General features: G+C 36.6%; 1 protein-coding gene across 13 annotated transcripts in view; it reads right to left on the reverse strand.

The window, feature by feature from the left end:
- The window catches only part of SERAC1 (serine active site containing 1), a 228,164-nt gene that overhangs the window by 19,356 nt on the left and 183,818 nt on the right, over positions 1-24,990 (reverse strand). For all 13 annotated transcript variants that reach the window (XR_013170847.1, XR_013170848.1, XM_077149372.1 and 10 more), the window contains 2 exons: positions 24,480-24,593; positions 22,497-22,659 (listed from right to left, as the gene is read on the reverse strand). Coding sequence is in view for 11 of the 13 variants with exons in the window: in XM_077149372.1 (XP_077005487.1) it covers positions 22,497-22,659; positions 24,480-24,593 (277 nt within the window). In the remaining 2 variants the exon portion in view is untranslated. The remainder of the gene's footprint in view (positions 1-22,496; positions 22,660-24,479; positions 24,594-24,990) is intronic.

Genomic DNA, 24,990 nt, shown 5'->3' on the forward strand with positions numbered 1-24,990 from the left:
GGAAAAAGTTAAAGAGCTGAGAGAGCTACACAGCCAGAGATTTAGGAGATCAGAAGGAGAACACCCCCAAGGAATCCTAGCAGACATCGCCATGTGACTTTCCAGCTGAGAAAGTATTGTGGACCCACTGGCCTTTCTTGAATTAAGGTATCGTTCCCTGGATGCCTGAGTCTGGGCATTTTCATGTTCTTAGAACTGTAAACTTGCAATTTAATAAATTCCCCTTTTTAAAAGCCATTTTGTTTCTGGCATATTGCATTCTAGCAGCTTAACAAACAAACAATGAGTTTGCATATTCTCTGATGTTTTCTTTGTGGTTACCACGGGGCTTAAATTTAACACTCTCAATCTATAACATCATTTGATTTTATAGTACACATAAACTACGTTCTTATACTCCTCCATCCCCCAACCTTTATGTAGTTCTTATCACAAATTGCCTGTTTGTGCATTATGAGTCCAAAGCCACTAATTTATCATTACATTTTGGGCATTTTCCTTTTAGATCCTGTAGGAAGTGAAAAGTGGAGTTACAAACCAAAAACACATTAGTACTGGCATTTATATTCACTATGCCATTATCTTTACCAGAGCTCTGTATTTCTTCATGCGGCTTCAGTCAATTGTCTAGCATCCTTTTCTTTCACTCTACAGATTGAATGCAGTAAGTATTTCTTGTACGGCCAGTCTAGCAGTGACAAAGTGATTCAACTTTGGTATACCCGGGAATGTCTTAATCCCTACTTCTTTTTATTTTATTTTTTTACACTGTGATTCCACTTCTTTGACCACAGTAAAGGCAAAATCAGAGGCTAACAATACAGAATATAGGGGACCAAGAGACACACAGAAGCTCGAGATGAGTGAACAGTCCGCAGTGAGGTTGAAACCAACTGCAACAGAATAGAGAGAAGTGAAGGTGGCTCACCAGTGGGTCCACAAACAATATCACCATACTGAAGGTGAGTATGATCGAAGGGGCTGCACAGACCCGTGTGTCCCACCAATCAACACTACACATACAAACAAGCTCTTGCATGAACCACTGCAAAATATGAACCCAGCACAACGAGTGTACGGTTTCAGGGTATACGGGAGAAAATCCTACCACACACTATGGGCTGTGTCCAACAGGAAAACACCAACAGCACTGCAGCAACACCGCGGTACACAATGAGGGGATGAACAAGAGCCGGAGGGAGGGCTGGATCCTCCATCTGGTGAGGGTGCACCCAGTGGCCATCCTTCCCTTGGGAACTACCAAACCATCCAAAATTGAGAGTGCTGATGGACAGCAGACCCTGGACACCATACGTGAGGCCCAGTAGATGGAGGTGGCTGAAAGATGCATCAACCGAGAAGCAGACTGGCGCAAGATGGTGTAAACGTATGACCAAACATGGTACTGCCACAAAAAGGAATGAGGTTGTGAAGCACATAACGATGCATATGAACCTGGGGGATACCTGGCAAGGCAAAACAAGCCGGAAGCAAAAGAGCAAACATTGTATGATCCCATTTAGAAAATACTTATAAGAAAACTGGGGCCTAGACCATAAGCTCCCATAGCAGTCACATTTAGTCCAGAGTGGTAACTGTCTGTGCTGGTTTGAAAGGAAGTATGCCCCCTAAGAAAAGCCATGTTTTAATAAAATCCCATTTCTTTTTTTTTTTTTTTTAACTTTTTTATTAATTAAAAAAAATTAACAAACAAAACATTAAGATATCATTCCATTCTACATATACAAACAGTAATTCTTAATATCATCACATAGTTGTATATTCATCATTTCTTAGAACATTTGCATCAATTTAGAAAAAGAAATAAAAAGACAACAGAAAAAGAAATAAAATGATAACAGAGGGAAAAAAAAAAGATTATACATACCATACCCCTTACCCCTCGCTTTCATTTACCACTAGCATTTCAAACTGAATTTATTTTAACATTTGTTCCCCCTATTATTTATTTTTATTTCATATGTTCTACTCTTCTGTTGATATAGTAGCTAAAAGGAGCATCAGACACAAGGTTTTCACATTCACAGAGTCTCATTGTGAAAGCTATATCATTGTTCAATCAACATCAAGAAACATGGCTACTGGAACACTGCTCTACATTTTCAGGCAGTTCCCTCTAACCTCTCCCCTACATCTTGAACAACAAGGTGATATCTACTTAATGCATAAGAATAACCTCCAGGATAACCTCTCAACTCTGTTTGGAATCTCTCAGCCATTGACACTTAGTCTCATTTCACTCTTCCCCCTTTGGTCGAGAAGGTTCTCTCAATCCCTTGATGTTAATTCTCAGCTCATTCTAGGGTTTTTCTCAGTCCCTTGATGCTGAGTCTCAGCTCATTCCAGGATCTCTGTCCCACGTTGCCAGGAAGGTCCACACCCCTGGGAGTCATGTCCCATGCAGAGAGGGAGAGGGTGGTGAGACTGCTCGTCATGTTGGCTGAAGAGAGAGGCCACATCTGAGCAACAAAAGAGGCTCTCTTGGGGGTGACTCTTAGGCCTAAATTTTAAGTAGACTTGACCTATCCTTTGTGGGGTTAAGTTTCATATGAACAAACCCTAAGACTAGGGGCTCAGCCTATAGCTTTGGTTGTCCACACTGCTTGTGAGAATATCAAGAATTCAACTTGGGGAAGTTGAAGTTCTCCCCACTCTCACCATTCCCCGATGGGGGCTTGCAAATACTTTTCCAGTCACTGATCAAATCACTCTGGGATTCATCAGGGCATCACTCTGGACAAACCAACAAAATCTCATGTCCTACCTGAGATTCCAAGTACTTATGACATTCAATCAAACTATCTACATGAGTTATATTAGGAAATGCTCTAGTCAAAATATAAATTTTGTAACAAATAAACATTTTTTGCTTTAGTCTCACCCATAGCAGTCACATTTAGTCCAGAGTGGTAACTGTCTGTGCTGGTTTGAAAGGAAGTATGCCCCCTAAGAAAAGCCATGTTTTAATATAAATCCCATTTCTTAAAGGTAGAATAATCCCTATTCAATATTGTATATTTGAAACTGTAATGAGATCATCTCCCTGGTTGATGTGATTCAGTTAAGAATGGTTGTTAAACTGGATTAGGGGATGACAAGTCTCCACCCATTTGAGTGGGTCTTGATTAGTTTCTGAAGTCGTATAAAAGAGGAAACATTTTGGAGAATGAGAGATTCAGAGAGATTCAGAGAGAGCAACACTACAAAGCAGGGAGTCCACCAGCCAGCAACCTTTGGAGATGAAGAAGGAAGACACCTCCCGGGGAGCTTCATGAAATAGGAAGCCAGGAGAGAAAGCTAGCAGATGATGCCGTGTTAGCCATGTGCCCTTCCAGCTGAGAGAGAAGCCCTGATTGTGTTCACCATGTGCCTTCTCACTTGAGAGAGAAACCCTGAACTTCATCAGCCTTCTTGAACCAAGGTATCTTTCCCCAGATGCCTTGATTGGACATTTCTTTAGACTTGTTTTAATTGGGACATTTTCTCGGCCTTAGAACTGTAAACTAGCAACTCATTAAATTTCCCTTTTTAAAAGCCATTCTGTTTCTGGTATATTGCATTCCAGCAGCTAGCAAACTAGAACACTGTCATTTCTGGATTTTGAGAGGCTGTCCTATATATGTACAACCTGGTATTTAGAGATAAGAAAGAAGTTGATTGGGTCAGGATCAAGGTATTTCAGAAAACGGGTACGGAAGACCCTGCCTGTATTTCAGAACTTAACCTACTCTTTGAGACCAAAGGAAGAAAGTTTCATTATGTCCATAGCTTAAATTTTCTGCAGCACATAATCCAACTCAACCCATTTGGGCAGATCATTCAAACAATCCAAACACAGGGAGCCCAGAATAAGAACGAAAGCCCTCAATCTGGCACAGCTTAATGTGATGCCTGGATACATCCCAGAGTATATTAAGCAAATAACCAAAAAGTATTGGCAAAATGCATCTTTTCTTTGGTTCTGCTCCTGCTTTTGGATATTGTACTGTAAAGTGTAATATAATGGCTGAGAGCGTACCCCCTCCTTCATATATATAAATATATTTACTTATTTATTTGTTTATTTATTTATTTATTTTGGGGGCCTGGGCAGGCTCCCCCCCCCCTTCTTCATTTTTGAAAGACAGTTTTTCTGAATATAGAATACTCGATGGGCAGGGCAATTTTTGCTTTCACTATATATTTGTCTTCCCACTGCCTTCTTGCCTCTATAGTTTCTGATGAAAAATCAGTATTGAATCTTATTGAAGCTCTCTTGTATGAGAGCTTCATTATTTCTTTGAATATTCTCTCTGGTCCTTGCTCTTTCTTCTCCTTTTGGGACTCCCACAATGTGTATACTGGTATGCCTGATGATATGTGTTCCAGAGGTTCATCAGGCTCTGCTCTTCATTCTTCTTTCTGCTCCAAAGAGTGGATGGTATCAATTCTCTTATCTTCAATTTCACTGATTGATTCTTCTGTCAGTTCCAATTTGCTGTTAAACCCTTTTAGGAATTTTTAATTTCTGTTACTGTGTTCTTCAGCTCTATTTGGTTCCTTTTCATAATTTCCTTGTCTTTATTGATATTCTCTGTGTTATCTATCATTTTGCTGATTTTCTTGAGTTCTTTATCCATATTTTCCTTTAGCTCTTTGAGCATATTTAGGACTACTTTTTAAAAGTCTTTGTCTGGAATGTCTCAGATCTGAGTCTCTTCATTGATGGTTTCTAAAGTTTTAATCTTCTCCTTTGTCTGGGCCATCACTACCTGTTTCTTTTTATGTTTTATAACCTCTTGTTGAAACCTGGACACAGGCAGCTAGTTTTATTACAGAGCTTTCCTTAATGCCAAGAGCTAATTAAAAAAAGGATAAAAAGAAAACTTTTCCAGTCTTTGGAGACTGATTTATGTAAGTACCCTCCTTCAGGGTACATTCATACAGTCATTTTTAGAGAAGAGTTCTAGGTCAAAGCAGAGGGGCCTTCCCGATCCTTTCTACCCATGCATGCCTCTTGAGCATGTGCATGTAGCCCTAGGAATTCCCCCGTTTATACTGTATGGATAATGATTACATAATCGTTGTTTATGATTCACTGTTATGTTGTTTACTTGTTCTTAGTAAATATATGGACATATGTGTTTAAGGAACATTGTATTTTTAAAAAACTACTCTCAAATGTTTAGGAGAAAGAGACAGATAGATAGGTAAACAGACAAATGGATGGATATTTAGATGAACAAATGACATGGCAAAAATGGCAAATGTTAAAATTCGTGGACCTGGGTATCTGTGGAGGGTGTACAATGAAGTTCTCTGAATGGGTTTTGTATTATTTTAGCAACTGTACTGTAAGTTTGAAATTATTTCAAAATAAAAGTCTAAGGAAGAAATGCATGTGCACAGATAATACACACAAACACACAAAAAGATCTGGAAAGACACTTAACACCAAACTAACAAATAATCATTACCTCTTGGGAGGAAGGTGGAATTGGGGCATGCTCAGTAAAACAGGTGGGTTTAACTTTTTTTGCTGTATCTATATTCACTGAAGCATTTATAAGAGGGATCTATTCCTGTATCATTTATATACCTTAAAATAAAACAGAGGGGCGGACCACAGCATGTTGAGATCCAAGTGGGAGGCCAGACCCAAGTGAGAGGACCTAACCAGAGGGAACTCCAAGGTTGCTAGGTATCTCCAGTCACCACTATGGGATGAAATTTTTAGAAGTTATCAAACCTTTTTGTGCAGTGCTACCAGAAATTCAGAAACCTAAAGGAAAATCCAGTTTAGAGAGATGGTCCTATGACCATAGCTCTCTTCATTTCTTCAGATATTGTCAGATACCAGTTTGGGATCGTGTCATCTGGTCACGATCACCCTGCAATCCTCTCCACTAGATGAGAGTTATTCTTGCATCCAACAGAGGAACTTTAACAGAATTAACTATCTCACCAATTGTAACATGTCTGATTATGCACTTGTTAGCTGGAGTCAAAATCACCCATAGATGGAGCTCTGTTCAGTGGGGTCCAGAAATAAGAGCACTGTATTGTGCACAGTCAGAGAGCCTTTCCCACATTTCCCCCCAAAAAACCAAATACAATAAAACAGGACAGGGGCTTTGAGGCCACACAGACTTGGTGTCTGTGGAACCTCAGTCAGGCTACCTAGCCCCTCTGAGTTGGACGAAGGTTTTAACAAGTATATGTATGTAAAAACACCAGGCCTTTTACCAGATGCAAGCAGGTACTCGACAAATGGCAGTTGTTCCCATGTCCTTATTCCATTCTTTGTAGCAAAAAATGTTGAGAATCACTGTAATGTTTGGAGGCCAGGTTTAATTATCCAAAAGAAGTTTCAGACCCACTAACTTTAACAATATTTGAAAATTCTCCTCAAAATCTGGTAAAACTGCTTTTTAATAACAAACTAAGAATATTTAAAAATTACACCTTTAGGAAGATATAGGCTTTATTTTAAATGAGGAGTCACAAGATAGGAATCACAAGCAGAAGCATGACAAGCCATTTCTATGGTATTTTTCAATTGACAAGGGATTTTCACAATGCCTGAGATTCTTCACCTTTGATAAAATATCAAATGCCCCTTGAAAAATGTGTTTCTTTAAGATGTACTAAACACATAACATATGAGTATGTTGTTTTTAAAAAGTAGCATTTAATAATAAAAGTGTCATTTTAGCATTCCCATCATATCCCAATGCCATTTACAAAAGTCACCAGAGTTTAAAGTTTGGAAGACAACCTTCCAAATGTTTTAGAAAGAACTATTTATAAAGGTATACAAATTATATGTATAATGTATACATGCACACAGTAACTCTATATACGTGTTTTTGTTTTTTCCTAAATGAAGTCATACTATTTCTACTGTCTTGCTTTTGCTCTTCAGCAATAAGTCTTAGATTGCTCTTCATATACATCAACTTCATTCATTTTAACTATAGCATCACATAGTATGAGTATACTATTGTTTATTTAACTACTATTCATATTGACATTTAAATTGTTTCCAGTTTTCCCATACTATAAACAATACTCTAATAAATATTCTTACATAAAAATTTTATAAACATGCACTTACAGTATTTAGATGGGAGATTCCTAGATGTTTTATTATTAGGTCAAATGGTATATACATGCTTTTCATAGATACTGCTAAGTGCCCTTCAAAAAAACTAATGAACTTAACACTTGCACCAACACTGCATGAGATGGCCAGTTTTATTACATCTATACCAATAGTAGATACTCTCAATAATCTCTTTTTTTTTTTTTTTTTTTAGGCACATGGTCCAGGAATTGAACCCAGATCTCCTGCATGGAAGGTGAGCTTTCTACCACTGAATCACCTCAATAATCTTTTTTTAATTTTTTTTACAATGGGCAGGCACCGGGAATTAAACCCAGATCTCCAGCATGGCAGGTGAGAATTCTGCCACTGAGCTACCATCACACCACCTTTGATAATCTTTTAACTTCTGGAAATCTGAATGGCAAAAAGTTGTGGACCTGACATTAATAAGACTGATTTAAAAAAAAAAAAATATATATATATATATATATATAAACACATAAAGATACAGAATGCCTAAGGAAAACAATTAAAAATAAAACATGGGATGGCAACAGAATTCAATGTTGAGTATAGGGAAGTAATGGGAACTAAGCAAAAAGAAAGTACAGATAACTCATAAGTTTAGCTTTAGAAAGAAAGTGTGGAAGTTAAGAAGCATATGGAATCAAGACTTTTAAAATTTTTGTTTCTGATATCTTTTTTCTAATTTGTCTTGCTCAGTAAGAGCCAAATGAGAGGGAACAGCTGACAATGTGTATTAGAGAAGAAATAATAATGTCAATTCCTGAGACAGTAAAAAGGATAAGATCCAAGCACAGTTGGAAGTCTCAAAATATATCCCTAAGAGAAGATTACAGGAAGATGGCAGAGTAAAAAACCGTCACTCCACCAGAAAATCCATTAAACAGATAGGAATGTCTGAATCAACTAATTTGAAACTCTGGAGTCTAGTACAGAACACTATATGGCATCCAAGGTGGGGGGGGGCATGATGAAAAGACTGGTAAATTATAGTAAATACCAGTAAACTGCTCTTTCCATGTGGAGATTACCAGCACCCACACCCCACTCTCACAGACTAATGTGAATCTGGCTCCAGAGCAGCTTTACTGGTCCAGAAAGGGATATAAAAAATCCACTCCTCCAACACCTGAAGTGACCATGCGCTGACTGCAGAACACAGCTTCTGATTAGAGATTTTAGATTGTTGGGGGTTGGGCCTAGCACAAAGGACAACCACTGTTTCAACCTGCACCAGACAAAGGCAGCAGAGGAGACTTACAGATGATGCTATGCTTCCTCAGAGCTGTGGAGGACAGCTGAAGAGCTGTATTTGCTGGGCAGGTCAAGAAAGCACAGTTTTGGTGAGCTGGGGAAGCAGCTCCTGGTGCCCTTGCCAGCCTCCCCATTCCTTCTCCAGGGCAGTCTGACTCCCTTTGTGGGTCTCTGGACTCACTGCAGCTGGGAAAGACTGATGTGGGAAACTCCTCTCTGTTGTGCCCCACTCCCAGAATTTACCCTCCAGGCAAAAGCAACTTGAGACAACAAGGCAGTGTCAGAAACAACTGAGGCAGACAGACTGAGGCAAAGTCTTTCCTATGTTAAGTACTGCAATGGAACATCCCGGAAAGAGACAGGGTCTGTCTCCTAGAAAGTAGAGAAGGGATTCCTAAGTAACCAGCAAGTACAGGCCCGAACTAGACACCGGCCCAGAAGAGAGGACCCACCGCTTTGCATTTGCCTTGGGTGGACCTTCCTTAGAGAAAATCTCTGTTATATCATCAGCTGGTTACAACCCCAAGAAACAGACATGTCAGGGAATGAGTTAAATGTTATATCCCAGAGTTAACATTTTGAAATATTAAAATGTACAGTGTGCAACAAAAGATTACAAGACAGAAACAGAAATGATAGCCCACACAATGGAAGACGATACAAATCCAGAAAACACCAACAAAATAGACCTGAATATAAACATACCAAGCACAATTTTTTTTGAAATGACATTAAAAATGCCTGAGGAGATGAAGGAAAATGCAGAGAAAGATCTAAAGGATAATAGGAAAACAATGAATGAGCACTATGAAAATCTTCGTAGAGACAGAAATGTTAAAAAGGAACCAAACTGAACTAACTGGAGTTGAAGACAATAACTAAAATGAGATATTCACAAAGGGGTTTCAAAAGCAGTATGGAGTAGATAGAAGAAAGAATCAGCAAACTTAAAGACAAGACACTTGAAATGAGTCAGTCAGGCTGAGGAACAGACAAAAGAAATGTGAAAAGCAAAAATAGCCAAAAACACCTCTAGGACACTATCAAGTGTGCCAATAAACACATTTATGGTAGTTCAAGAATAAGAAGACAAAGCAAAAGAGGTAGAATAAATATTCAAAGAGAGAATGTCAGAGAGCTTCCCAAACTTAGCAAAAGACATGAATACACACATCCAGGAAGCCTAGAGAACAACAAAAAGAATAAACATGAAGAAAAATACACACTATCATATACTGATCACACTACCAAATGCAAAGGACAAGGAGAGAATTCTGAAAGCTGCAAGAGAAAAATAATGTGTTATGTACATGGGAACCCCAATTAAACTTAATGCAGATTTCTAATTGGAAACCACGGAAGAAAGAAGGCAATGGGTGGAATAATTAAAAGTGCAGAAAGAAAACAACTGCCAAGCATTTAGTATCCAGCAAAACTTTCATTTACAAATGAGAAAGAGATTGAGACATTTCCAGATAAACACAAGCTGAGGGAATTATCACCACTAGACCCGCCCTATAAGAAATGTTAAAGGTAGTTCTTCAGCCTGAAAGGGAAGAACAGTAGACAGTGGTTCAAAGCAGCATAAATAAATAAAGACATGTAAGCACTGGTAAGCATGGTAAGCATTTGGGTAACTATAAATGCCAGCATTACTGTAGTACATTGTTTGGTATGTAACTTCATTTCTTATTTCCTACAGGTGCTAAAATGCAAATGCATAAAAAGTCATGACATGATTTTTGACCCCACTATTCTATTTATATATAGAACAAAATATAAATGCTACCAAATGCAAAAAAGAAGAGGACAATGGGCATAAGAAAAGTATATGTGTATGCTACTGAGGTCTGGTTGGTATTACACCACATATGATTGTTAAATATTTAGAATGTTAAATATTCACCCATTGGCATACACAAGGAAAACAGATGAAAAATATGTCCAGAAATAAACGAAAAGGGACTCAGCATGGTGAAATAAAAAAACAAACAAACAAATATGACAGTAAAATTTAAATTGTGGGACTATAAAGGTATAAGACTCACAAAGACTGTATAGCAAATGGCAAAACAAAGTTCTGCCTTATCAGTAGTTAAATTTAAAAGGCATAAACTTTCCAGTCAAAAGGCAGAGATTGGCAGAATGTTTAAAAAAGTACGACACATACTGTCTACATGAGACTAACCTTAAATTCAAAGACATAAATGGCTTGAAAGTGAAAGGAGGGAAAAAATATATACCTTACAAGTAGTAACCAAAAGAGAGCTGGGGTAGCTATGCTAATATTAGATAAAATAGACTTTAAGTCAAAATCTGTTACAAAGGATAAATAAGGTTATTACATAAGGGGTTAATTCAGCAAGGAGATGTAACAATTATAAATATATATGCATTTAACATTAGAGCCTCAACATATATGAAGCAAATATTGACAAGAGACTTTAATACACCAGTTTAGATAATGGATGGAACATATCTAGACAGAAGATCAAGAAGGAAACAGAAAACCTGAACAATGATTTACAGCAACTTGACCTAACAGGTGTTCTATATATATAGAACACTTCACCAAACAACAAAAGAATACACATTCTTCTTTAGTACACATCGATCTTTCTACAAGATAGACCGGATTTAGGTGTCAAATCTAGTCTCAATAAATTAAAAAATAATTAAATCATACAGGGTAGCTTTTATAACAACAAAAGAATGAAGCTAGAAATCAACAACAGAGGGAGAAATGGAAAATTCACAAAAATGTAGAAATTAAACAACACACTCTTAAACAACCAAGGGGGTAAAGAGACTATAACAAGGGAAATAAGGCAATATCTTGAGGTGAATGAAATGAAAATTCAACATAACAAAATTTATAGGATGCAGCAAAGGCAATACTGAGAAGGATATTTATAACTGGCTTTAAATGCTTACATGAAAAGAGTAGAAAGATCTCAAATCAGAGACCTAACCTCAAATTGGAGGATCAGAAAAAGAACAGCAAACTAAAATCAAAGTGAGCAGAAGAAGGAAATGAAATAGAGTGGAGATCAATGATATAGAGAATTATAAAACCTTAGAGAGAATCAACAAAACCAAAGGTTGATTCTTGGAAGAGATGAATAAAATGGACAAACCTTTAGATAAAGTGACAAAGATAAGAAGAAAGAGGACACAAATAACAGAAATCAGATACAAAAAGAGGGCTATTACTATTGACTGAACAGAAACAAAAAAAGTACTGTAAGAGCATGCTATGAACAAGTGTATACCAACTAAGCAGATAAACTAGATGAAATGGAGAAATTCCCAGACACACAAACTAACTATACTGACTTAAGAAATACAAGATCTCAATAAACCAGAATCAAATCACAAACCTGCTAATAAATAAAAGCCCAGGACCAGATAATTTTATAGGGAAATATTACCAAACATTCTGAGAAGTATTAACACCAATCCTGCTCAAATTCTTACAAGAAACTGTAGATGCGGGAGCCCTCCAATACATTCTATGAGGTCAATGTCATGGCCATAGCAAAGCCAATTAAAGATAACACAAGAAAAGGAAATTACAGACCAATATCCCTTATGAATTAGATGCAAAACTCAACAATATACCAGAGAACTAAATTTAACAGCACATTACAAGAATTATGTACCATGATCAAATAGGATTCATCCAGGTATGCAAATTTTGTTCAACATAAGAAAATTAATCAATGGAATACACAATATTATCAGAACGAAGGAAAACCATCACATGATCACCTCAACTGATACCAAAAAGGAATTTGATAAAATCCAACACCTCTTCTTGATAAAAAACATTTAGAAGAATAGAAAGAAACTTTCTCAACATGATAAAGGGAATATATGAACAACCTGTAGTTAACATCATACTCAATGGGGATAGAATGAAAGCTTTCCCTTTAAGATCAAGAACAAGGTAATGATGCCTATTGTCACCATTATAATTCAACACTGTATTGGAAGTTCTAGCCAGAGAAATTAGGCTAGCCAGAGAAATTAGGCAAGAAAAGAGATAAAAAGACATCCAAATTGGAAAAGAAGAAATCAAACTTTCCTTATTATCAGATGACACGATCCTATATACAGAAAATCCTGTAACATTCACAACAGAACTCCTGGAGCTAATAAATGAATTCAGCAAAGTGGTGGGGTGAAAAACCAACACCTGAAGATCAGTATTTCTATACATTAACAATGAATAATCAGAAGAAATGAAAAAAAATATCATTTTCAATAGAAACTAAAAGAATCAAATATCTAGGAATAAACCTACCCAAGGATATAAAGTACTTTTATACAGAAAACTATAACTTTGCTAAAAGACATCAAAGAAGATCTAAATAAATGGATGGCTATTCCATGCATATAGACCGGAAGACTTTATATCGTTAAGATGTCAATTCTACACAAAGCAATTTACATATTACCAAGCAATTTACAGATTCCCAACCTACGTTGACCAGCCTGTTCCCATTCGCATCTCTCAGTCCTGTGCAACTTGGGAGTCATGAAAGTGCAGCAGCCCGGGCCCTTGTGCTGCAGATCAGTCACTCACAGTAGGAAATTGGAACCTCATGCATATGCAGACACAGGGAACTAAGTCCCCAGATATCCAGAGCAGAAATACAAGCCTCTAAGTCGTGCTGCATATAAAAGGACCTGGGGGGCGAGGGGAAAAAGAGAGCTGTTGGCAAGAGGGGCACTCACTCAATCCAGTTTCTTTTGGCTAAACTACCTAAAATTAAAAATGAACTTTTCTGGAGTGACCAACCTTTCTGAAGTGCCCCAATGTGGCTCCCGGGGCAGTATACCCTAAGAGAGATGAAACCAGAGCCAAAAAAGGTGGGGTTAAGCTGAATTTCTTACGAAAGACAGGACAAATCCCAGAACTGAAAAATGTAAGGAAAAGGGTACACTGAGTCAAGGAGAGAATTTAAACAAATAATAGGAACTGGAGAAAAAATTCTGCACAAAAACTAACAAAACAGATCAAGATATCTGAAGACAGAAAGAGGAAAGGAAGATTTCTCCTGGAGGTGAAACAACTGCACAAAAAGGACAATCTTAAAAACTGCATATCTAGGGCAGGAATCAGATGAAGAAGAGCTGAGACTATTTGAACAAACATGGGTTATTCTAAAGATCTAGAAAAAGTTGGACCAAGTTTCAAAGAAAACACCTTAACACAAAGCCAATCAACAATATAACCACAGTCAAGAGAGAGAAATTGACCTCCAGAATTAACTCATCAAGATAATCAGATGCCCAGACATCATCAGAAAGTGACAAGCCATACAAAAAACAGGACTATGTGGCTCAGTCAAGGGAACAAAATAAAAATTCAGAGAAGACTCTTAATTTGGAACTTAAAGAAGTTCACACAAATTTCCTTAACCAATTCAAGGAGATAAAGGAACATATGGTTAAAGAGATAAAGGATATTAAGAAGACAATGCATGACCATAAGGAAGAATTTGATGTATGCAAAAAAACATAAGAGAAATTATGGGGATGAAGGGCACAATAGTAGAGATAACAAATATACTAGAGTCATACTACAGCAGATGTGAACAGAAGAAAGAATCAGCAAACTAGAAGAGAAGCCCATTGAAATCATACAGTCAGAAGAATAGATGTTCTAGTTTGCTAGCTGCCAGAATGCCATATACCAGGAACAGAGTGGCTTTTTAAGAGGGGAATTTAAAAGTTGCTAGTTTACAGTTCTAAAGCAGAGAAAATGTCCCAATTAAAACAAGTCTATAGAAATGTCCAATCAAAGGCATCTAGGGAAAGATACCTTGGTTCAAGAAGGCCAATGAAGTTCAGGGTTTCTCTCTCAAGTGAGACGCTCGTGGCAAACACAGTCACAGTTTCTCTCTCAGCTGGAAGGGCATATGGTGAACACAGTGTCATCTGCTAGCTTTCTCTCCTGGCTTCCTGCTTCATGAAACTCCCCGGGAGGCGTTTTCCTTCTTCATCTCCAAAGGTCGCTGGCTGGTGGTCTCTGCTTCTTGTGACTATGTCATTCTTCTCTGTTCTCTCTGAATCTCAATCTTTCTCCAAAATGTTTCCTCTTTTCATACGATTTGAGTAAAGTAATCAAGACCACCCAAATGGGTGCAGACAAACCTCCACCTAATCCAGCTTAACAGCCACTCTTGATTGAGTCACATCTCCAGGGAGATTAAAGTTTCAAACATACAGTAGTGAATAGGAATTAGAAGAAATGCCTGCCTTTACAAAATGGGATTAGGATTAAAACATGGCTTTTCTAGGGTACATAAATCCTTTCAAACTGGCACAATAGAGAAGAAAAAAAATGGAACACTGTCTCATGGATTTAAATGATAGCATGAAGCATACAAACATACACATCACGGATGTCCCAGAAGGAGAAGAAAGGGAAAGGGGGCAGAAAAAATATCTGAGGAATTAATGGCCCAAAATTTCCCAACCCTTATGAAAGACAAATATACATGTCCAAGAAGAGTAACATACTCCAGACAGAATAAATCCTAACAGACCTACTCTGAGACACATGCTAATCAAATGTCAAATGACAAAGACAAAGAGAGAATTCTGAAAACAGCAAGAGAAAAAAGTGATTCATCATGAATAAGGGATCTTCAATAAGACCAAGTGCAGATTCTTATCAGAAACTATGGAGGCAAGTGGTGGTATATTTAAGGCACTGAAACAGGAAAACTGCAGGACAAAAATTGCTTATCTGGAAAAACTGTCCTTCAAAATTGACAGAGAGTTTGAAATATTAACACTCTCAGAAACGAAGAGAGTCTATCAAACAAAGACTTGCCGTACAAGAATCACTGCAGGTTGAAAGGAAAAGACAAAGGTGTGAAGAAAGGAAGATCATCAGTAAGAGTAACTAGAAGGGTAAATGCAAATCACCATAATATTGTATCCACAATATACAAATCTACTCTTTAATTCCTAATTGAAAAAGAAAAAGACATGTTTACTAATAATGGACATGCAAAATATAAAATAGTAAAGTGGGAAAAAAATAACATAAACCGGGAAACGAGAGGGATATGGAAGTTGGTATCTTTCAAATTACTAAGTTAAAGATGTAGGATGGGCAATTTAACCCCCAGTGTAACCACAAAGAAAGTGTTTTAAAAAATATACAGAAAGAGAAATGAGAAACAGATCAGTAAGTTACATTAAAAAAAATCAACTATAAAGAAAAGGAGGTTACAATACAGGAAAAGAGAGACAGAAAAAAGAAATGACATATAAAGAAGAGGACAAAATGGCTGAATCAAGTACTGCTTTTACAGTAAGAACACTGAAGTTAATGAATTAAACATTCCAATCAAAAGACATAGTTTGGCAGAATGGATAAAAAAGTATGATCCAACTATATGATGTTTACAAAACACTCACCTTAGACTCAAGACACAAACAGGTTTAAAGTGAAAGGAAGAAAAAGATACTACGAACAGTAACCAACAAAGAGCTGAAATAGTTATATTAATATCAGACAAAATAGACTTTAAGTCAAAAGCTGTCATAAGAGATAACGAAGGATACTATGTTTTAATAAAAGTGTCAATCCAGCAAGAAAAAAAACAACCAAAAATATTTATGCAACTAACCATGGTTTCCCAAAACACAGGGCAAACACTGGAAAAACTGAAGGGAAAATAGAGACCTCTACAATAATAGTTGGAAACTTCAATACACCACTCTCATCAATAGGCAGAATATCATCTAGAGGGATGATCAATAAGGAAACAGAGCACTTAAATAAAATGATAAATGAACTAGACCTAACAGACATATACAGAACACAGCACCCAAAAAAGAGCAGGCTATACATTCTTCTCAAATGCACATGGATCATTCTCCAAGACAGATGATATTTTGGCCACAAAACAAATCTCAATAAATGTAAAAAGACTGAAATTATACAAAGCATCTTTTTTGAATATAATGCAATGAAACTGGAAATTAATAACAGGTGGAGAATTGAAAAATCCACAAATAAATGAAAGTTAAAAATACACTCAGAATGGAATGATCATATGGTAAGAATGTTTGTATTTGTATGCTGGTATGTTTAATAAATAAAAAAAAGAAACAAAAACAAACAAAAAATAACGCTCAAACAATGAAAGGGTCTAAGAAGAAACTGCAAGGGAAATCAGTAAATATCTTGAGATGAATGAAAATGAGAACACAGCATTTGATCAAAAGTTAGGGATGCAGCAATGGTAGCTCTGAGAGGAAAATTTATAGCCCTAAAAGCTTACATTAAAAAAGAAAAAGAGCTAAAGTTAAAGATCTAACTACATACCTGTAAGAACTAGAAAGAGAACACCAAATGAACTGCAAAGCAAGAAGAAGCAACAACAAAGATTAGAGCAGGAAAAAAAAATGAGACTAAAAAACAACAGAGAGAATTAAACCCAAAAGTTGTTCTCTGAAAAGGTCAATAAAATCGACAAGTTCTTAGTGACATTGACAAAGAAAAAAAAAAAGAGAGAAGATGCAAATAAACAAAATCATAAATGAGAGGGGGGACATTACTACTGACCCCACAGAAATAAAAAGGATCATAAGGGAATACTATGAACAAGTATATGCCAACAAATTAAGATAACCTAGATGAAATGGACAAATTCCTAGAAGCACACAAACAACTTTCACTGAGTCTAAAAGAAATAGAAGACCGTAACAAACCAATTACTTGTAATGAGGTTGAATTAGTCATCAAAAAAACTTCCAACAAAGAAAAGCCCAGGACCAGATGGCTTCAGGGGAACTCAACAAATTATTCCAAGAAGAATTTATACCAATCCTACTCTACTTCTAAAAAAAAAAAAAAACTGAAGAGATGGGAACATTACCTAACTCCCTCTGTGAGAACAATGTTATTCTCATACCAAAGCCAGATAAAGCCATTACAAGAAAAGAAAATGACAGACCAATCTCTCTAATGAATATAGATGAAAAAAATCCTCAAAAAAATACTTGAAAATTGAATCTAACAGCACATTAAAAGAACTATATACTAAAATTAAGTGGGTTTTTACCCAAGGTTGCAAGGGTGGTTCAACACAAGAAAATCAATTAATGTAATAACCACATTAACAAAAAGAAGCAGAAGAAACACATGATCATCTCAACTGACCCAGAAAAGGCATTTGGTAAAATTAACCCCTCCTTTTTTAAAAGAAAAAAAAACACTTAGAACACTAGTAATAGAAGGAAATTTCCTCAACATGATTAAGGGTAACAGGAAAAACCTACAGCTAACACCATACTCAATGGTGAAACACTGAAGTTTCCCTTCTAAGATCTGGAACAAGACAAGGATGCCCTCTCACCACTGTTATTCAACACTGTGCTAGAAGTTCTTGCCACAGAAGTTAGGTGAGAAAAAGAAACAAAAGGCATCAACACTGGAAAAGAAGTAGTAAAGCTTTCACTATTTGAGATGACATGATCCCATATATAGAAAGACCTGAAAAATCAACAGTGAAGTTACTAGAGCTAATAAAGAAATTGGCAAAGTGGCAGTGTGGTAGTTTGGAGCTGTTATGTACCCCAGAAAAGGCCATGTTCTTTCAATCCATTCCTATGGATGCAGCCTTATTGTGGGTGGGTCCTTTTGGTCAGGTTATTTCAATTGAAATGTGAACCACCACATTCAAGGTGGGCTTAATACTTTTTTTGGAGTCCTGTATGAGAGGATATGACAGAAAAAGCTGAGAGAGCTCAGAGAAACACCAGAGAAGTCTGGAGAAGACACAGAGACAAAAGCCCTGGAGATGCTAGGAGAGGACCCACAGAAGCTCAGAAAAGAGGCCCCTAGAACCAGGAGCTGAAAGCAACAAAACCTTGGAGTTAAGGACCAGCAGATGCCAGCCATGTGCCTTGCTTTTTGACAGAACCCCAGATGCCAGCAGCCTTTTTTCAGAGAAGGGATCATTCTGTGGATGCCTTAACTGGGACACTTTCATGGCCTTATAACTGTCCATTTTAAGTTAATAAATCCCTATTATTAAAGCCAACCCATTTCTAGTATATTGCATTCTGGCAGCTTTAGCAAACTGAAACAGGTTGGGTGCAAGATTAACATGCAAAAATCAGTATTGTTTCTATACTCGAGTAATGAACTACACGTGGAAGAAATCAAGAAAAAAATAACATTTACAATAACAACTAAAAGAATCAAATATCCAGGAATAAACTTAACCAAGGATGGAAAGAACTTGTTATGTAGAAAACAACAAACTTCACTAAAAGAAATCAAAGAAGACCTAAGTAAATGGAAAGACATTCCATGTTCATGCACTGGAAGAGTAAATATCATTAAGATGTCAACGCTCCCCAAAAGGATTTACAGATTGAATATAACCCCAATCAAACTTCTAACAGCCAACTCTGCTGAAATGGAAACACCTATTATCAAATTTATTAGGAAGGATCAGGGGCCCTGAATAGTCAAAAACATCTTGAAAGAGAAGAACAGTTGTAGGACTCATACTTCCTGACTTTAAGTCTTATGACAAACCTACAATGGTCAAAACAGCATGTTACGGGCACAAAGATAGATATATTTTTTATTTTTCTTGACAAAGCAAAAGAACATATAAACACGAACATTCTTAATATATGAACATTCCACACTTGGTGTGCAATCAATGGCTCACAATATCTTCACATAGTTGTATATTCATTACCATGATCATTTCTTAGAACATTTGCATCACTCTAGAAAAAGAAAGAAAAAGAAAAAAGAAAAAACTCATACATACCATATCCCTTATCCCTCCCTCTCACTGACCACCAGTATTACCATCTACCCAATTTATTTAAACATTTGTTCCCCCTATTATTTCTTTATTTTTAATCCATATTTGTTACTCAAAGACAGATATTTTGAACAATAAAGTTGAATTGGGAAATCAGAAATAGACCCTCATATCTATGGCCAATTGATTTCTTTTTAACTTTTTTTATTGTATAATATACATATATACAAAGCAAAGAAATAAAAAAAAGTAATAGTTTTCAAAGCACTCTTCAAGAAGTAGTTACAGGACAGATCCCAGAGTTTGTCATGGGCTACCATACGATCCTCTTAGACTTTTCCTTCTAGCTGCTCCATAATATAGAAGGCAAGAAGGTTTAAATATTTTTTTATTATCACAATTGACTTTTTTCCCTTCTCTTTTGTGAAAAATAACATATATACAAAAAAAGCTATACATTTCAAAGCACAGCATCACAATTAGTTGTAGAGCATATTTCAGAGTTTGACATGGGTTACAATTCCACAATTTTAGGTTTTTACTTCTAGCGGCTCTAAAATACTGGAGACTAAAAGAGATACCAATTTAATGATTCAGCAGACATATTCATTTGTTAAATCCTATCTTCTATGTATAATTCCACCATCACCTTTCATCTTTCCATCCCTCTCTTTAGGGATGTTTGGGCTATGGCCATCCTAAATTTTTCATACTGGAAGAGTCTGTCACTAATATGGGGTAGGGAGATGGAACTATCTGATGTTCTGGAGAGGCTGGGCTAGGTTTAAGGACTTATCTGGACCAGGAACCCATCTGGAGGTTGTGGGTTTCTGGAAAGTTACTCTAGTGTATGGAACCCTTGTGGAATCTTACATATTTCCCTAGGTGTTCTTTAGGATTGGCTGGAATGGTCCTGGTTGGGGGCTGGCAGGTTATGATAGGTAGCAAGGTCTAACTGAAGCTTGTGTAAGAGCAACCTCCAGAGAAGCCTCTCAACTCTGATACTTTATTAGTTACACTTCCTTTCCCCCTTTTGGTCAGGATGGAATTGTTGATCCCATGGTGCCAGGGCTGGATTCATCCCTGGGAGTCATCTCTATGACCAATTGATTTTTGACAAGGCTGCCAAGTCCACTTAACTGGGAAAGAACAGTCTCTTCAAAATTGGTGCTAGAAAAACTGGCTATCCATATGCAAAAGAATAAAGAGAAGCTATATCTCATACTAAATATACAAAAATTAACTCAAAATGGATCAAAGACCTAAATATAAGAGCCAGGACCATAAAACTCCTAGAAGAAAACATAGGGAAGCATCTTCAAGATGTTGTGGTAGGTGGTGGTTTCTTAGTCTTTTACTCCCAAAGCACAGGCAATGAAAGAAAAAAATAGATAAATGGGCCTCATCAAAATTAGAAATGGTTGTGTCTCAAAGGACTATACCACAAAAGTGAAAAGACAATCTACTCAATGGGAGAAACTATTTAGAGACACATATCCAATAAGGGTTTAATATCTAGAATATATCACTAAATCCTATAACTCAATGATAAAAAGACAACACAATTAAAAAATGGGCAAAAAGATTTGACTAGACTATTTCTCCAAGAGGATATACAATTGGCTAAAAAGCACATGAAAAGATGCCAAACATCAATAAGCATTTGGGTATGAGAGGATCTTATGGTAGCCCACGACAAACTCTGGGATCTGTCATGTAACTACTTGTTGAAGAGTGCTTTGAAAATTACTGCTTTTTTATTTCTTTGCTTTACATATATGTTATACTATACAATAAAGAAAAGTAAAAAAAAAAAAAAGTATTTGGGAAATGCAAGCCAAAACTACAATGAAATACCATATTACACTTAGTAGAATGGCTATTCTTTAAGAAACCAGAAAATTACAAGTGGAGAGGATGTGGAGAAATAGGTACACTCCTTATCGAAAGATGGAAGAAACCCAAGTGTCCATCAATAGATAAACAAATAAACAAAATATGGTTATACATGCAATGGAATATTATTCAGCTGTAAAAAGAAATAAAATTCTGAAATGTAACAATATGGATGAACCCCGAAGATACACAGTAAATTGTGGGGTAGCTGATGGCTGGTTAGCTGATGGCTGGGGGTAAGCGGCCGTACTGAGTCTGTCACACAGACACAGAGCACACAGCACGCGACTCAGGAGACAACCCTCAGAGGAAAATGGAAGGCATCTGCTTTATTCAGGAAGTGCACAGGCTTATATAGGCTGGGAAGCATGCAGGGACACATGTCCGGCTGGGATTGGTGGTCGTTGTTGCTAGGCTGGAGGGCAGATTTCCGGGATTGGTCACCGTTATTGCTAAGGCGGAGGGCAGATTTCGGGTCAGCCATTTTGTGTTGCCTTGCATCAGCTACGGCAGCCATGTCAGCAATATTTTATGGCTTCTCCAACAATAGCAATATTTTATGGCTTCTCCAACAGTAAATAAACCAGACAAAAAAGTTGTGTTTTTCTAACACAATTTAATACCTATTTGTAACAAAAACTTAGTCAACTAGGAATAGACAAGAATTTCCTCATTCTAATAAAGGGCATCTATGAAAAACCTATGAGCTAATATCACACTTGATGAAGGAGTAAACACATTCCCCATAAAAGCCAGAAGAGCCCTACAGGCTCAAGAGGCTGCATGGCCCTACAGACACCGTGACTTTGGAATTCTAAACTCTAGAACTGTGAGACATTTCTTTTGTTCTATGCCATGAACTTTTGGTATTTTGTTACAGCAGCCCTAAAAGACTAAGTCATACTTATCATCTCAGGTATGGCATATCTCTATGTCTCAAGTAATTCTGAAAACTACAAGCTCCCTTTAAGGACCCATAACAAACCCTACGCAAAATCTAAATCTATTGAATAATTAACATATCATTAAGCTAAGTGAAAGAAATCAAATATTAAAGACCATATTATATGATTCCAAAAGGTCCAGACTAGGTGAATCTACAGAAACAGAAATGAGATTAGCAGCTAACTAGGGCTAGGAGGTTTGGGCGGAAATGGGGATGACTGATAACAGATATGGGGTTCTTTTGGGATGCTGAAAATATTCTAAAATTGACTGTGGTGATGATTGCACAACTCAATAAACATACATTTTAAACAGGTGAGCTGTATGGTTGTAAATTAAATCTCAATAAAGCTGCTATAACAAAAATGAAAAAACAATATATTATGACAGGTGGAGGTAGGAGAGGCAGATCAAAGGGCTGAATCCTGAATACTGGGATATAAAGTTGTTACCTGAGTGAACAATCGTGGGGTGAAGATGATCATTCAGAGCCATATTTCCAATGATACGCATTATATTTCTCTGTATTTTAGGGCAGTCCTTGTAAAGTTGGTACAGCCTCTGAAGTAGCTGCAAGCCTCCACTGGCTTCAATTTGATCACAATGTTCAGATATCTAGCACAACAAATGAATAAAAACTTACTTTATGAAGTACAAATCCGCCACACTAGATGGTACAGCATGCTAATGTGAACAGCCAGTGGCCCTGCTCAAAGACAGAGACCCACAGAAAATTCTCAAAACCCTGGTCTCAGTTTATTTAAATCAGAAAAAAACAAACAAAAAAACAAACCTAAGAAGCCACAGCTTCACCAGGGCTTCTAAAAACTGTTCTTAAAATTATTCTGCTTAGCTCTTAATCAGAAGTATCCAGACGATATCATTTTTACAGGCTTGATTCAATTTATAGTGATACTTTTATTAGCCTGAAACTTCCAAAAATGGTACTTTTACCTTGAGAAATCTGCCTTCTAGTCTCAGGAGATAATCCTTTATGCAGCAGGTCAATATCGCTCCTGGACCCAAGAACGTACTCAGACATGGACAAGCAACACCTGCAGCCCTACACATGACCCCAGGGCAAGAAGCACCCACAACTATGGGCTGGCCTAAAACTCAGGAGCTAGAAAATTTCCAACGTGGGGGGAAGATCACAAATAAAAACAGGAAAAAATGGATTTGAATTTTTAATAGGGAAAAGAGAGAAAATGAAAATTGGAGAGCACCATATATTATGCTAAGGTTGACAGGATCACCAACAAGTTACTAATATTTGTCTAATGCCACTGGGATTGCCTTGCCTTTTGCCATTACTGGATTTATTTGCTGACAACATGTCACGGATAAATGACAATTTTCATTTTCTATATTTTCATTAATTTTATCATATTTACATGTATTACAAAGTATGCCTTCTAGACAACTATCAAGTAAGATACGTAATAATTTGAGAGGCCTCTGGAAATGTAGCTATTCTGTTCCATGCACTGCTACTTTCTAATGAAGATGCAGCCACTGTTTCACAAACTACTCATAAATCACAAAACCCAAGCTAGTTTCATGTTTCCTTCAGAACAACAACACTTTTATTTTTATTATCTCCTCTTTGTGCTCAATTCCTAATTCCATGGAACTAAAGGTAACTAGGAAGGATCATGCTTTTAAGCCACGGCTAATGGTTCCCGAAATTAAATTGAAGAAGATGGTGTTTCCCTTGATGTGGAGATGAACCACTTGCATCATCATGCTCACCAGGGATTTCAGCTAAGAATGCAAGTTCCTGGACTCCACCCCAGATTGATAAAATTAAAGCCACTGGAGGTGAGCAGAATATATGCATTTTTAACATGCTCCTGGGTGATTTTTATGCACTAAGGTTTTAACAACACAGATCTAAAGTTTGGTGTTTTCTTCTTCTGTTTTTTAAAGAAACTGTGATCATGATAAAAAAGCTGCCACAATGCTAAAAAGCAAAAAAAAAAAAAAATCATTACACATATGCTGCAATCATAATTCAAGAAGTATGGTTATCTAAATATTTCCTTTTCTCATACAAGGTCACATACAACTCTGACAGATGTTTAATAGCAATTAAATACCTGATAATATGAGGTGTTCAAATGATCTTAAAAAGGCTACAGAATACAGTATAACTCAAAGGCAAGTGCCAGGTATAGCAGACAGGTGGCTTTCTTTATAGACAAATAAGATTAAATCTATTTTTTAAAACATGAAAAAATGAAATTCATGTATTGGTGTCAAATCATGGTTATAAAGTCTAACAATTAAATTGGGGGGAAGCAGAGATTTAAAATCAAGTGAAGAGCTTTTGGTTACTTTTACAAATAACAGGATAATTTCCATTGAGTGAACCAACTCGTAAAATTTTTGTAGTAATCATAAAAAGTAAGCCATGTTCTGAAAATCTAAGTTACCTCAGAATGTTTTACTATGGCTTCTAAACAGAACATTTCTACTGTAGCTGAAGGAACTTCTCCAAAACTTTCGGCATAAGGAAGTCCATTTCCTCCAAAACACCACAAACCACCCTAAAATGAAGAAATAAAATTTTTACTGAAAAAAAAGACTAACATTTTTTTATTTGACAAAAAAAATCTCAGGCCCAACCTATGCCATATTAGAAAGTATTACTATACAGGACTCTGAATATTTTGGAAATTTAAAGAGAATTTTATTTATACAAACTGTTACTTAGACTAGAAACCATATGGAATTATTTTTAGAAAAGACTACTCTGAATCTTTCACTATTCTTCCCTCTGTGTCTTCTCATCTGAAAGTTGAAAGACTAACATGAAGTTCTTTATCAAATAAAGAAAAGTCCAGTGTTGATCATCATGTTCAAGCATCCTTTCTTTCAGCATCTAATAATCAGGGTAATGCATTATTCTCCTACGTGTGCTAGTAGAGTCCACTTAAAAGCTTA

Source organism: Tamandua tetradactyla, chromosome 2 (assembly GCF_023851605.1).
Source record: "Tamandua tetradactyla isolate mTamTet1 chromosome 2, mTamTet1.pri, whole genome shotgun sequence".
Taxonomy (NCBI): Eukaryota; Metazoa; Chordata; class Mammalia; order Pilosa; family Myrmecophagidae; genus Tamandua; species Tamandua tetradactyla.